General features: G+C 38.7%; 1 protein-coding gene across 4 annotated transcripts in view; it reads left to right on the top strand.

Moving 5' to 3' along the window:
* The first annotated feature begins 667 nt into the window (after positions 1-667).
* Positions 668-14398, top strand: part of BDP1 (BDP1 general transcription factor IIIB subunit) — a 71501-nt gene continuing 57770 nt past the window's right edge. For 2 of the 4 annotated variants that reach the window (XM_073344316.1, XM_073344315.1), the window contains exons 1-10: positions 668-1104; positions 3228-3783; positions 4954-5063; positions 6617-6676; positions 7272-7412; positions 8434-8567; positions 10683-10777; positions 11192-11246; positions 11912-12055; positions 13785-14066. In XM_073344316.1, the coding sequence (XP_073200417.1) occupies positions 893-1104; positions 3228-3783; positions 4954-5063; positions 6617-6676; positions 7272-7412; positions 8434-8567; positions 10683-10777; positions 11192-11246; positions 11912-12055; positions 13785-14066 (1789 nt within the window). In that variant the 5' untranslated portion in view covers positions 668-892. Of the gene's footprint in view, positions 1105-1308; positions 1528-3227; positions 3784-4953; positions 5064-6616; positions 6677-7271; positions 7413-8433; positions 8568-10682; positions 10778-11191; positions 11247-11911; positions 12056-13784; positions 14067-14398 lie in introns of those variants that run through there. The other 2 variants (XM_073344318.1, XM_073344317.1) reach the window with 2 other exon arrangements.

Below are 14398 nucleotides of genomic sequence, written 5' to 3'. Positions count from 1 at the left end.
CCTCCACATTTATTGACGAATAAAATTTGTAGGATTTTGGAATATTGTGTACAGAATTTTTAATTTTTTTGGCACAGAATTCCCTCAGGAGTAAAGCCAGTTTATGGCTTTGCCCCAGGGATTGTCAATCGCAAAAACTTGAAAACCCTGAATAAGAACCCCCTCTCTCCTCCCAAAATCAGAAGACTGGCTTACAAATGAGATTTTAAAAATATCCATTTTGGAGGTATTATTTATTTGCTTTTTTGTATGAGCCCTTTTCAACTCTGTAAAAACACAAAGGCTGTAGCTCACGAAAGCTTATGCTCTAATAAATTGGTTAGTCTCTAAGGTGCCACAAGTCCTCCTTTTCTTTTTGCGAATACAGACTAACACGGCTGTTACTCTGAAACCTGTCAAAGGCTAGAAAAGTGACAGTTTTAAAGGAAAGCTGAGATTCTCACATCACAGACCTCCAAGCACTGGGGAGCGTGTGTATGTGGGGCGCGCTTTAACAAACACCCCATACCCCGCGAGGCACAGACTCGCGATACACAACACTGTGTGTCCCCTCCGGCTCCCCGTCACTTTGGCCGCAATCTCCACTAGTTACGGAAGGTCTAGCGGGCGAGCACGCTCCACTTACCCCGCCTTCTGACGCGTCACGTTGGAACGTAGTTTTCCCCCTGCGGCCGGCCGCAGGTTGATGACGTTTGGCTGCGCCAGGCCCTGTACACGGCGGGGAAGGGGGACCCGGTGTGCGGCAAGTGACATGAGGCGGCGCCGCCGGAGAGGGGACACTTGGCTCTAGCGTTTCCCTGGCCGCGAGGGAGTGACCTCGCCGCTCCCAGGGGCCGGACCGAGCTCTTTCCTCCCGCGCCTGAGCGACGGGCTCGGGGAGCAGCCCGGCAACATGTTCCGCCGAGCCAGGCTCAGCGTGAAGCCCAACGTGAGGTTCGGGGGTAGGGGCGGCGGCTGCGCCCCGGAGCCGCAGGGCGGCCAGGATTCCGCCTCCCCGCCGGCAGGGAAAGAGCCGCAGCCCAGCGCGACAGCCTCTCCCGGAGCCGCTGCCGGTCCCTGCCCGGACCCCCCGCCCCAGCCGGCGGGGGAACAGCCGGGGAGCAGGTGAGTCCCGCAACTCCCGCTGTGTACCGGGGTCTGCGCGGCTCTAGCCCCACCCCGCCGCCGTGGGCAAGTCCCGCCGTCAGGAGCTGCCCCAGCTCCGTACAGCCCCGGGGAGCAGGACCAGCAACCGCTGGGAGGGCGCTGCTTGGAGGCTTCAGTCCTGTACAGGTTCTCAGGTATCTGGAAAGCTTTGGGAGCTGCCTACCATCATGGCCAGCAGTCTGCCTGCCCTTGCCCTCCACACCGCGCCTCACACCGCAGCTGCACGCACCGTGCTTGGGAGCTGTCAGGTGTCCAACGCCTTCTACGCGTCTGTCTCCCTTTATTTCAGGAGATATTTTTCCTGTCTGAAGGTGGTTCCCTCGTTGGCTTGGGTTTGCCGTGTTTGAAGTTGCCAAGTACATATTACTGCAGGATGAGAGGGTACTATTTGCTAGGTCTAAGATAACTAACAATGCAACGGGTGCTACGCCTTGGTTTAGAAATAAATGGCTCTATAGGTATTTTTTGTACATAATTATTCTTTCTTTATGTTATAGTCCCCAATCCTGTAATAAGCCTCATGTGGAAGGGCCTCCATTGAAATAAATTGATACCTGCCTAGGTGCGGGGGTTTAATATTTAAAATTTGTGGTTGAAGTTAGTACTTGGAAGTTTAGTGTTGATTTCCCTAGAACTGAATAATTTTATCTTTTTCATAAGTACAGACCTTTTTCTGTTGTTATTAATCTACTGTTTTATTGCAGTGGCACATAGGAAGTTATATCTTTTTTTCTATAACATCTTAGGACACTAGAGCAAGTATTAAGAAACCATTATAATAATGATTCACTCTGGAGCCAGATATTACCTTGATTTGCACAGTTCTCATTGAAATCAATGGTGGAGGTCCTCAGAACACAGCTCAAGGAAAGTATGCTGCTCCTAGTTATGTAACACTGAAATTTGAGGGGGGCCATTAAAAAACAGCAGCAGCAAATGGGTGGTTTTTTTTTTTTTTGGTACCAAAACTTGGGTGTATATCTATGAATTAGGATGGGCAACACTTTCTTGGGTTTACACCTAGAGTTAAAGAAACAGTCCAGATTAAAATTGTTAAATGTTACTTAGTACTTTGTCCATTTTAAAGTGTCTAAATGATTTTACCACAGAGCTTGAAAAATATACCTGACATTTTGTGGAGTTGTATTTTATTAAGACTTGACATTCCTGGTACTTCGAAAGTTAAAATACAACCAGGGACTCACCATCCAGGCCTTTTTATATATATCATGTAGAACCAAAAAAAAATCACACACAATCGTCATTTAAAAAAAATCTTTGCAGTTTACCTCTGCTTTATCTTGACCAAGCAATGATCAGCAGTTGAGGCACTGGAGTGGTGTGCAGAGCTGGAAGACAATAGTACATTGGTTTGCACCAGGTTCATGTTGGGAATATTGTCTTTGCAAACTTAAGTGTTAGAAACTTAGTTTCATTTTAAACAAAGATTGACTTCCTGTAGAAACTAATAGTACTCACCTAGGAAAGGCTGCAGACTTTTTGTACACTTAGCATAGAATAGTGAAAGTAGAGTAGCCTTTTGTCAGTTTCACTCTGGGTTTTAAGGAGTTACACAGTGATATAATATTTGAGTTGCAAATACTGCAGAGGAATTTAAATTAAGCCTTTTTCCTGACCCCTAAAAATCATAAAAATGGTTGTTATGTCTGAGTTTGTTAAATATTTTTATACAATTTCAATTTTGGGCATAAACTATTCTCCAGTATTTTATTACTTGGTGATCTATGAGTGTGTTGATATTGAAGGTAAAGAGCATTCCATCAAAAAACAACAACAAAAACCAGTCTGAATACTTAAATGTTAATCACTATTGCTAAAAACTTGTTAATATTTTGAGGTCCGTAATTTTTGGACATAAGAATCAATATTTTACTTAATTTATGAGGCAACATTCAATATGTCTTGGTTTGGTTAAGTATGGATTCTTGGATAAGGTTCTCAGAGTAATACACTTTTCTTTAGTACTATATTTAGGCTTTAGATGTGCATGCTTCAATGCAATCTTAAAAGTAGCAAAACTGTCATTGTAAGGGTAAGATATTTGTTTTAATTTTCCATAGAGATGAAAGGACTGGTGCTGCCAATGATGATGGAGAAGCTAGGAAACCTGCAGATACACCTTTACAGAGAAGAAAACGAATATCCACTATGCCTAATCTGGCAAAACCCAGAGTTACACTTCCATCTGCACAACATTCAGTATCAAAGTCTTCTCAAAAACAAGTACCTCAGTCTGTTACTAATGGTAACTCTTCACTTCAGAAGGAATCCTATCCATCAGAGAAGAGCAATACAGAAAGCTCTCCAAAGTCTCCCATACTGCCTGAAAAGAAAACACCTGTCCCACAAGTGCCACAGTTTTCTCCACTTAAAAAATCAGTGAGCAAAGAGCCAAATGTGGGTGTAACTGCTCTCAAAAATGACGAAATCCTCCAGAAGAACACACCCTGTCCTCTCAAGGAGAGACCTACCCAAGGAAGACCTACACAAGAGGAAATGCCACATACAAAACCCCCTCTAACAAAAGATAAACAAAAATGCTCAGACCGTGAAAGAATCCTCAAAGCTCAGAAGTTAAGAGAGATGCTCAAAGAAGAGCTGAAGAAAGAGAAAATGGTAAGGTCCTGCTTTGGGAATTTTGGGCGGAGAGGCAACAAAAAAGGGGATCAACATTTGCCTGATCCCTGTGGGTCAATTCCAGTAGGTATGATAACTGTGATGTCAGCAGCATAGTGCTGGCAGCCTATGATGGGGTCTAGTAGCTCTTGTCCTATCACAGGAGTGAGTGTTCTTTTGTATAAAAATGATTTTTGTGGTGGTGTTGGTCAGGTGATTCTACTAATGGACCTTTATGTGACATAATAATACTCCTGCTAACATGCCAGCCAGAATGCTTACTATTTTTACTATGTATTTTTATCATTGGTAAATACGACAGCGGGGGCTGAGAATTGGGACTCTTGTGTTCTGTACTCAACTTTGTTGTTGACTCAGTTCTGTTACGTTGGACAGCTCACTTCTCTACTATTATACTGTTAACCAATATCCACCATTTTATAGTTGAGCAATCTTATGGGGATGTTAAAACACTTAACTATTAAACCTCATGAGCCTAATGAAAACTGAATTCAGCAGCACAGTGTAAGATATTTGTATATATCAGTAGAGAAGACACACATGAGAAGGAAAAGAGGCAGCAGCTTTCCTTTAGGTGGATAAGTCAACTTGAAAACTAGTCAGTTTAAAAAAAAAAGTGGTTTAATACACTATGACAGGTCCTTAATCTCTCTGCCAACAACAATAATAATTGGGTATTCATAGGAGCATTCATAGTGTCTGAAACGACTTTTAACTATTTTTTTAATTGATAGTGTTCATTTTTAAAAGTTGAATTAATCATTTATATGAAAACCCAACAGTTGTAATCCTGTAGAAGTTCACTATTTGTTTTATTTTGAATTAGGCAAAGATCAAATATCATCTAAAGTGTCTCAGGCTCCTTGGTTTGGCACACCTCAGTCCTTTTAGTCTCTGATACTAGACCATCTGTCCAGTGTGTCTTGGCTTCTGGGTCTATGCACTCATACCCACACAGAGCATTGAGGTCTCTTGAAAAGCCAGGTTGATTAAGGTTGATGATGTCTTTGAGAAATGTACACTGTAAAATCAAAAAGTTACAATAATGGTAGAGAAAAATTAGACCAGGCACATATAAAAATAAATATTTACATTATATAATTTGTGTGAGTAAAGAAAAATCTAAATAAACGTGTCTTTGGTATGTAGAAAAGATGGAAAAATAGACCTACGGTAATTGAAGGGAAAACTCCACCAGATCATTCCAAAATGACTATGAGAGACTTGATATACTACCTGCCAGAAAACAATCCTATGAAGTAAGTACAGTTCTCTTTTCTTAAAGGTAAATTGTTTTTGTCTGTGTCTACTAATTTAATCCTTGTGAAATGTATTATACTGATAACCCTGAATATGGAAGTCCAGTTTATCAGTAGAAGAGGTAAAGCATGAGCAGTAGCAGTGTAAGCTTCTGAATGCTGTATCACTATTACTTGGTATTTATATTGCAATTGGGAATAGGGTCTTGTGTTAAGTTCTGTACAAACATACGGAGACCCAGTCCATACCCTGAAGTATTTCAATGTATATAGACAAGTAATAAGTGAAGGGTGGTATGACATAATCAAATCTGTGTGTATACATGAACATACACTTGAATTTTTCCTAATTGTAGATTAAATATTAGCTGCCCTTCAGTGTAGCCATCATATGTTGGTTGACTTTTTTAATAGGCATCATGGCTGAGGTGTGTCTTGAGAGGGTAGTGACCGTATGGTATCAAATTGGAGTATGGGTGTTCCATGTAACAGAAGTAAGGTTAAGATTTTGTCATGGTTATTTTTAGTAAAAGTTACAGACAAGTTGAGCAATAAACAAAAATTTATGAGAGCTCTGACCTGTCCATGACTTTTACTAAAAATCATGCGGTAGAGCGGGAGGAAAGAAATGACACCTGAATCCCCATGGCGGGGGCTAACATCTTTAGCCCCACCACCATGGGGGGGGGGGGCGGGGCACAGCTCCGGCTCCACACCCCGCAGAAGCCGTGCAGTGGGGCCACCAACAATGGCTCTGGTGTCTGTTGAAGCCGCAGGGGTTGAGTGCATGGCCTCAGCTGCGGGAGATGAGGGGGACCCCGGCTCTGGCTGCGCTGCTGACAGCTGAAGCTGAAGTCATGGCGGTCCAGTAAAGTCACAGAATCCGTGACCTCCATGACTAAATTATATTCTTAATCATGTGTAGTATGGAACAAGGCATGAAAATAATGTCAAACCTCTGGCAATATAATCCCTACCTGGAAGGACCAGCCTTAGGAGTAGTAGGGTAGGAAGTTCATTTTCCGTGTCCACTGGAAGTTTGGCACTTTTACTTGCCTTGCGAACGTTGTTGCCAATTGTGCTGGTAGCAGTGGCACTGTTAGCTGTTCACTGGTAACTGGTCTGAGATCAAAAAACTCATGGTATGTCTACATGGAGTAGCAGTGTGTGCTACATGGATATGATTTCTAATGTGCGCTAACAAGTTCCACGCTAATGGGTCTATATAGCTAGCATGAACTAAAAATACCCTATTGCATTTTAGCGTAGTACTATGATGTTATGTAGTGGATTCAGACAGATGATGTGAAATGACAGCAGGTTCTCTATCCCATTACTAATTCTCCTGAACTATTCATTTCTAGAACCTTAAGTTGCTGAAGTCACTTAGCAGTATATACAGATTGTGAAATTAGATGATGCACTAGCATGATGTAAAGATGTTTTGCCTTCAGATTTAGAACAGAGTTTGGGGGTGGTTTTTTTTTTTTTTTTCTGTTAGAGTAAATCTATGCATCAGTGAATATTGTCATATCTCTAATATTCATTAATAGGTCTTCTCTGGCAGAAGAAAAGAAAACTGAGAAGACTTCTACACAGGTCCAAATGAAAGAGTAAGTCTTTGTGTCTGTGGTACTTAACATCAAAATGCCTTCTGTTGGAAAAGAAGTACATTTTATGTATAATAAGTAATGTAGAAGGGATTGTCTGGTTCCTAACTCATTGTTGTGATAAATTTATTCCTTTGTTTTAAATTAATTATTTTAGGTGGCGGGAAGATGGAGGGGAAATGGTAGTCATTAGATACATTGTCCAGGAGCAGAATGTAGAAATCGATCTGTTCACTCAGACTTCTTGAGGCAGGCTAGCTGTGATGTTATTCATGGTAATAGGTTGATCATGTTACATTTGTGTTTTTAATCATTATTATGACAGGGAGTACTTGTAATTCAAGGAAAGTTATTGTTGCAGCCAGTTAACATCATGTTAAAGTTTGTTTGTGGTGTTAATTTTACATGCATCAAGCCAACTGACATTTTCATATATCAAAATATAACTGATAAAACATTAATCTGAAGATTTATAAAATTGTGGGGGTTTTAGCTAGGTGTCTGAATAATGTGTGGGGTAATCTAGCAGATACATCGCGAGCAGAAGAAAATGCTTCTTGTGTGTATGTTCTGAAGTGTTAATCTTTCAAAATTGTAGATCAGAAGAGATACATGTTCCTGACCATGAAGATGAGGAGGCTGAGACTGAGCCAGAGGAAGGGGAGGAGAATGATGGTCCTCTTCTAGTTCCTCGAGTGAAAGTAGCAGAAGATGGTACAATTATTCTGGATGAAGAAAGGTAACTGATATTCTGCAACTGACTCCTGTGCTATGTGTGTCTGATGAATTACTGTCTGGTTTCCAGAGTGGTTAACAGTGTAACTCCTGCTAACCGAGTTAACTATCTGGCTTCATAATTTTACATAACACCTACAATTTATTTCCATGTTGGATAGCAAATTAGGGCTATACACAATGCATCATTACACAGTCAGGATTTGAGTTGCTACAGGAGCTTAGGGATGTTCTGGTAGAGGAAGTTGGAACAGTCAAAAGGAAATGAAGAATTTCCCATACGTGACCTTGCAAAAGAGTTTTCTTGGAGTTTAAGACTAATTGGACAAACATTTTTGAGATATTGGACTCTTCACTACACTTAATGTATATGTGTTCCATATTTCTAAAATGTTAGAGTGAATGTAATTACAGTAGAACCTCAGAAGAACACCTAGGGAATGGAGGTTGTTCGTAACTCTGAACAAAACGTGGTTATTTTTTTCAAAAGTTTACAACTGAATGTTGACTTAATACAGCTTTGAAACTTTACTGCAGAAAAAAATGCTGCTTTTAACCATCTTAATTTAAATTAAACAAGCACAGAACCAGTTTCCTTACCTTTTCAAGTCCTTTTTTTCTTAAAAACTTTCCCTTTATTTTTTTAGTAGTTTACATTTAATGCAGTACTGTACTGTATTTGCTTTTTTGTTGTTGTTGGTCTCTGCTGTCTGATTGTGTACTTCTAGTTCCAAATGAGGGGTGTGGTTGACTGGTCAGTTTGTGTGACTGCTGTTTGTAACTCTGAGGTTCTACTGTATGTAATTTAACTAGATTAATATCAGTCCCCAATATTCTCTAATTCATATAATAGAGAGATATTGGCATGGTAGTGAAACCTAGTTAAATTGATGTGAACTTGGAGTATGGCAGGAAGAGTCTTAATTCTCAGGTTCTCAACAGACATAAAATGTGGTTCTCCAGTTTTTATTGCCCCAATGGCATTTCTGATGTCTGACATTCATGGGTTGCTTTCTTCTTTTCAGTTTAACTGTAGAAGTTTTAAGGACAAAAGGGTCATGTGTCGTAGAAGAAAATGATCCTATCTTTGAGCGTGGCTCCACAACTACCTATTCCAGCTTTAGAAAAAGTTTCTATACCAAGCCGTGGTCAAATAAAGGTAGGTATACTTTAGTTTCAAGTTTTGAGTCTGTAGAAGACTAAGCCCTGATCCTGCAGACACTTGCAAACGTACATTTACACATGTGAGTAGTCGCATTGACCTCAATGGATCTATTCATGTGTAAAGTTAATCACTTATTTAATAGTTGTAGGATAAGGGCCTTAATGAGCAAAGTTCTAGTTTGTGTTGAGCATATGCATACTCACGAAACCCCACACCTAGTGAGATAATGGGCTGGAAGCTGGTTGCCACTCCAATGTGTCCGTGACAGGAGGGTCATTATGGGACTGGGGACCAGATGTATAAACTGCATATTAAATCATGTGTGCTTCCTAATCCGGCAGCAGTTATGCATACAGCCCTTCCAGCATGGTTTAGGAATAGATGGTGTGAGGGATATCGTGCATCGTGTATATGTGCACATATGTTTTGTGGGTGCAGGACACTATGCTTGTATCTACCAGAATTTGGCCGCCATTATTTGCCGGCAGCACAGTGTGGTAGAGATCACTGTGTACGAGAACACTTCTCAAACCTTTGGGTGGAAGATTGTGGTGTTTCATTCCTGATTCTCTCATGAATTCTTTGGAATACTGCTACTCTTTGTAAATAAAGAGCAGTTAAAAAAATACAATGTTTTGTTCTATTTTTGTGGTTTGATTAATAAAGAATAAGATGAGAATTAAAATTAATGAATTAATGTTGATCTAGTACTCTGCAGAATTAGTGAGATGAGTGTTTGCTTATTTTAAAAATCTAGATTGTTCTTTTTGTTGACAATTGATATGATAATAGTAGTAATAAAGATGTATTTAAGAAAGTAACACATGGAGTAACTTAAGCCCAAAATGTGACAATTCTTAGTATTCTTTTAATCTGAGAACTCTATAAAATAACATTCCCTAAGCATTAATTCTCCATTGATACTGATACATAAATAAAAATAAGCTTGTTAATTGAAAACAAAGGAAACTTCTAAATGTTTGTGAAATGCAAGAGAACAAAATTGTTAGGGGCAAAGCTGTTTTTTTTTTTTTTTTAAATTAAACATAGTATTATCAATACTCCCATGTGTGTACGAAATACAACTATAAAATCACAATAGTGATTGTAAGTAATAGCATATAAAATAAGCTAAACCTCAGGAGAAAAATATTTTCAGCAAATGTGCTGAGTGGTTATTCATAGTCAAAAAATTGTATGATCTGCAGAAGCCAAATTCTTTGTTTAGAACATGCATTATTTAACGTCAAAGTATACTGTTCACAAAGACGTAGTATAGAGGGAATTGATTTTCAGGTGGTTAAAAGCTGGTGTGAAAATGTGAAGTATTTGATAACCACAGAAGCAACTTATTTTGATTAAGCTCTTAGAACATGAACATTATTCCTGATACATGATGATCATTTTTAATTACTTCAGTGTTTATCTTCCTGACTTAATAGCTTACTTATTAACAAAATTACATTATTTAAGTTTTAGAGAAGAAGTCTTCTCCAAACTGGTCTTTACCGGAGTGAATAGTGTTAGTAGTACCTGAATCACCTCTCCCTTCTTCTTAAGTCACGACATGAGGAAAATATTTTTCAGTGTTATTTAGTGTATTCGACTATGAAGGGTGGGGAATCAGTGAATAATTTCAAGTGTATTGGATATATATTCACTTACAGTAATTAGCTTGATACTTTCTCCATGTTGCTAGATGCTCAGAAGCTACACTGATGCCGTAAGTACCTAGATAAACATTTGTACAGCATTGCTCAGGAGTATCAAGATGCTTTACAATGTGATAAGCAGAAAAAGTATAAAATAAAGCAAACTCAAATAACAATAACTTTGAATACAGGGTAGCTGGGTGAAATGTAATGGCCTGTGGGTTACAGGAGTTCAGATGATCCTTTTTGGCCTTAAACTCTGTGCAACTATGAACTGGAATAATGGTCTGGTTTGGAATTTAGCTCTGTCTGAATATATTGGATATACATATTTTTTTTACTCTTAAATGTAAAGATTTTGGTTCATATAGTAAAAAGAATAGCATTCAATGTGTGTGTGTGTGTGTGTGCGCGTGTAAAGATAGAGATATTTTAGTTTATTTTATCTTTGTTCCAGAAACTGACATGTTCTTCTTAGCTATCAGCATGGTAGGAACAGACTTCTCTCTGATTGGTCAGCTGTTTCCTCACAGAGCAAGAACAGAGATTAAGGTAAGTAAAGCAGAGAATGATATTAACAGTGCAATTGTCAGCATTTGCTTTTGTTCTCAACCTCTTGCATGCTGTTTATACAATATTTTAGTATTAATAATTTTTGATGGTATTTGGTTCCGGGGTAAAGTTTGTAGTAACTGTACGTTTTCAGAATGCAGTTAATATCCAGAGTAATATGTCTGAAATGGATAAGATGCTTCTTGATCTGATACAAATTAGTTCAACTTCCTAATTTGAAGTAGATATACTTGTAACACACTGGTTTGATTTACAACCTTGTTTCTTTGTGGGCAACGTTTTCCCTAACTAAAGGAGTATTTTATCCTGATTTGCTACCTTCTATATCTGTAGTACTGTAACATTTGCTTAGTGGAGAAGGATTAATATAATTTACAATATACATTTTTTCAGAACAAGTTTAAACGTGAGGAAAAAGCAAATGGATGGAGGATAGATAAAGCATTCAGTAAGTTTTTACTTAGCTAAATTCTTCTGATTAAGTGTTATGAATATGTAATTTTTTAGGGGCTTTAGTTTGTTTGATCCAATAAATTAATTCTACAACAGGGTGTTTGTTTGTAATACTTAACATTTAGAGGATAGTATAGTTGTTAAAGTACAAGACTGAAAGTAAAATTTTTAGCTTTTAGTCCCAGCTCTGTTGTTGATTTGGTGTCTAATTTGGGCTAAGCATATACTTTCTCTGTGTCTCGGATTCTTTCTGTGAAATAGGGAGTAACATTTAACTCTCACATGTTGAGGATCCATTGGTTACTAATGGTAGAGCACTCTGAGAATCTTGAATGACAAGTGCCATATAGGTACTACTGTTCCTGTCATGAAATTTGAGTGTCTACTTCATTTAGCACAATGGGTCATAATTTGATATTGTGATGCAACCTGAATATTTGTTTCTGCACGCCTAATATGTTTCCTCTGGTCTCTGCAAGCTTTCAGTGCCACTTGTGTAAAAGACACTGACTAGTCATGAAACGTGCAGTATGGAAAGTGGTGATTGAACATGGAAATCATAAATGAACTATGTGGTTTAAAAAAGCAGAAGCTTAAAGAATAACTTTATTAACTGTGAAATATTAACTTTTTATATTTCACTCTTTTTTAATTGGACAGAGGAAAAGCGACCATTTGACTTTGAATTCTTTGCCCAGTTGCTTGAGGAGGTACTGGCAGATGAGAAAAAAAGGAAGCAAAAAGCTACTAAAAGACCAAGTTCAAAAGAGAAGAAGGCACCCAAATCTCGGAAAAAGCAAAAAGGTACTTAATTTAAAATTTTCCTTTCAAAATAGTAATACGGAATAATACTGTTATAGTGCTTCACTATTGGGTCATTGAACAAGGAAAAAAAAAATCCTATAAGACAGTGGTTCTCAAAGCCCATCCACCACTTGTTGAGGGAAAGCCCCTGGCGGGCCGGACCGGTTTGTTTACCTGCTGCATCCGCAGGTTTGGCCGATCACGTGATCGGCCGAACCTGCGGACGCGGCAGGTAAACAAACCGGTCCGGCCCACCAAGGGCTTTCCCTCAACAAGTGGCGGACCGGCTTTGAGAACCACTGCTGTAAGAAATCTCATACTTCACGGTTCTGAACAGATTTCTTTCAGGCAATGGGAGACTTGTGTGATACTGGATTCTTAGAAGGACGTTTTCAGTTCTTAATTTGCTCATTTAGGGGACAGTATTAACCAATTTCTAGAGAGGTATTTTATATGAAATAAAATTGTACTACCTTAACCAGGTTACAGTTGGTTTGGAATCTTGTATTTCTGTTTTGGAGTATTTCAGATTGATCTGTTAATAAATATCTTCGTAGGGTGCTCACAAATTTTTTATATAGTACTTCAATGCTTGTAAAAAGAACTTTATGAATTTTTATGCATGTTTTGCTTTAGCAGTAGTGTAAGACTATATTTATAGTTTTTAAATGTCATTTTGTGACTCTCTGAACATTAGCCACTGTCAAAAGCTGTTTCAGGGAAAATGGCCTTGAGAACAATATGTGAAAAGTTGTTACAAAGGTGAGACTGTCTAGGAAGTAGCAGCCAAAAAAGCAATTCTTAAAGACCATTGTTGTCTTTAGAAATTTACTTGTCTGAAATTTACTAGATAAGATTATGAATATGAGTTAATGGAAATCATGCTCTCTTTTCCTACCTGATAGATTTCACACCACATGTAAAGTGTTAGGTTTATTTTTTAGCCCACAACTAAAAACTTATTTTGTACTTAATGCAGTACAGAAGGCATGTTTCTTTACTCTTGTGCTGCATTTTGGATTTGTCACTTATACGGGTGGGGAGGAGGGATGGGAAAAAATAGTGTAAAAATATAAAATGCAAGTAAAAGCAGTTACTCATGGTGTTGAACACTATATATAAACATCAAGATTTTTGCGGTGATTGACTATTGGTATTTCAGAGTGTGCTTTAAAAAAGAAAAAAGTAGTTGAGTCATTTTTAGAAGCTATTTACCAAAACCAGAAAACAATCTGCCTAGAAAGTTTAGGTTCCTAATACTTCTGAGTAGTGTAGTATATAGTAAAAGCAAAGAATTTATCTAATTAAACTACAGTAGCGTAATATACCATATGCAGCCACAAATTAGGATCTACCCACAATGGTAGGATTTTTTTTTTCCGGGAAGACAGGTGCCTAATTTTCATATTGTAGTACAGTCAGTGTAACTACCCAACCTAAAAACCACAAGAGCAAAGTGATGTGCATTGAGTATAGAATGACATTTTTAGCAGTCTCAGATAAAAGGGTTGTCCCCCAAATGTGTGTTGCAGCATCAGTTAACCTGTGCTGAGACTTGATTGCATCTGGTTGGTTGTATGCCAAAACATTTTTTAGGGCTCTGTTGCTATATCTGACAGGATATTGCCATGGATAGATGAATGCGCCAGACATTGATAGTGGAAAGACCTTGGAGATTCTTGGTTTATAATACCAGTATATTTACCTGGAACTGTACTGTCTTTGATAGCTAAAGTTGTCAGTGAAGAAGCAGGTAATGACCAGGATGATCCTCAGGGTGTCAGAATTTCTGATGCAGAAACAGAAGTGGATGCTGGGACAGCTGAGAAGGAGAATGAAGCATCTCTGAATGTCTCTGAACAGACAGAAGAGATTATATTGGAGCCAGTGACAACCAAAAAGAAGAGGAAAAAGAAGAAAAAAGATGATTCTGAACTGGAAGTGGAGAATCTGTCTGAAGAGGGAGCTGCCCCCTCAAAACCAGCTAAGGGAGGGAAATCCAGCAATAAAAGTAAGATTAAAATGCTCAACCATAATCCCTCCTTCTGCTGTTGGCATTGTTACAGTTTGTTGCACATTAGCAACCCCGTCGGATTATAAATCTCAAATTTTAGCCTATGGAAGTACCTGGTGTGTTCTCTTTGGGCCTTTGTATGGTGTAAAAAAATTATAACGTGTAGGTACTATTGTTGGTTCGGAGAGGATGGTAATTGTTTTCATTCAGCTTGGGTCTCACAATTACCATCCTCTCTTAGTTTACCTGTACCCTCTTTAATCTAATCTACCTCCTTATCAGAAGCCTGGGAGAAAACACAAGTTTTGCAGTGTGCTCTGAAGGTCAGC

The sequence above is a fragment of the Lepidochelys kempii genome, chromosome 5 (genome assembly GCF_965140265.1).
Source record: "Lepidochelys kempii isolate rLepKem1 chromosome 5, rLepKem1.hap2, whole genome shotgun sequence".
NCBI lineage: Eukaryota > Metazoa > Chordata > Testudines > Cheloniidae > Lepidochelys > Lepidochelys kempii.
This window is presented reverse-complemented; position numbering and strand designations above follow the sequence as displayed.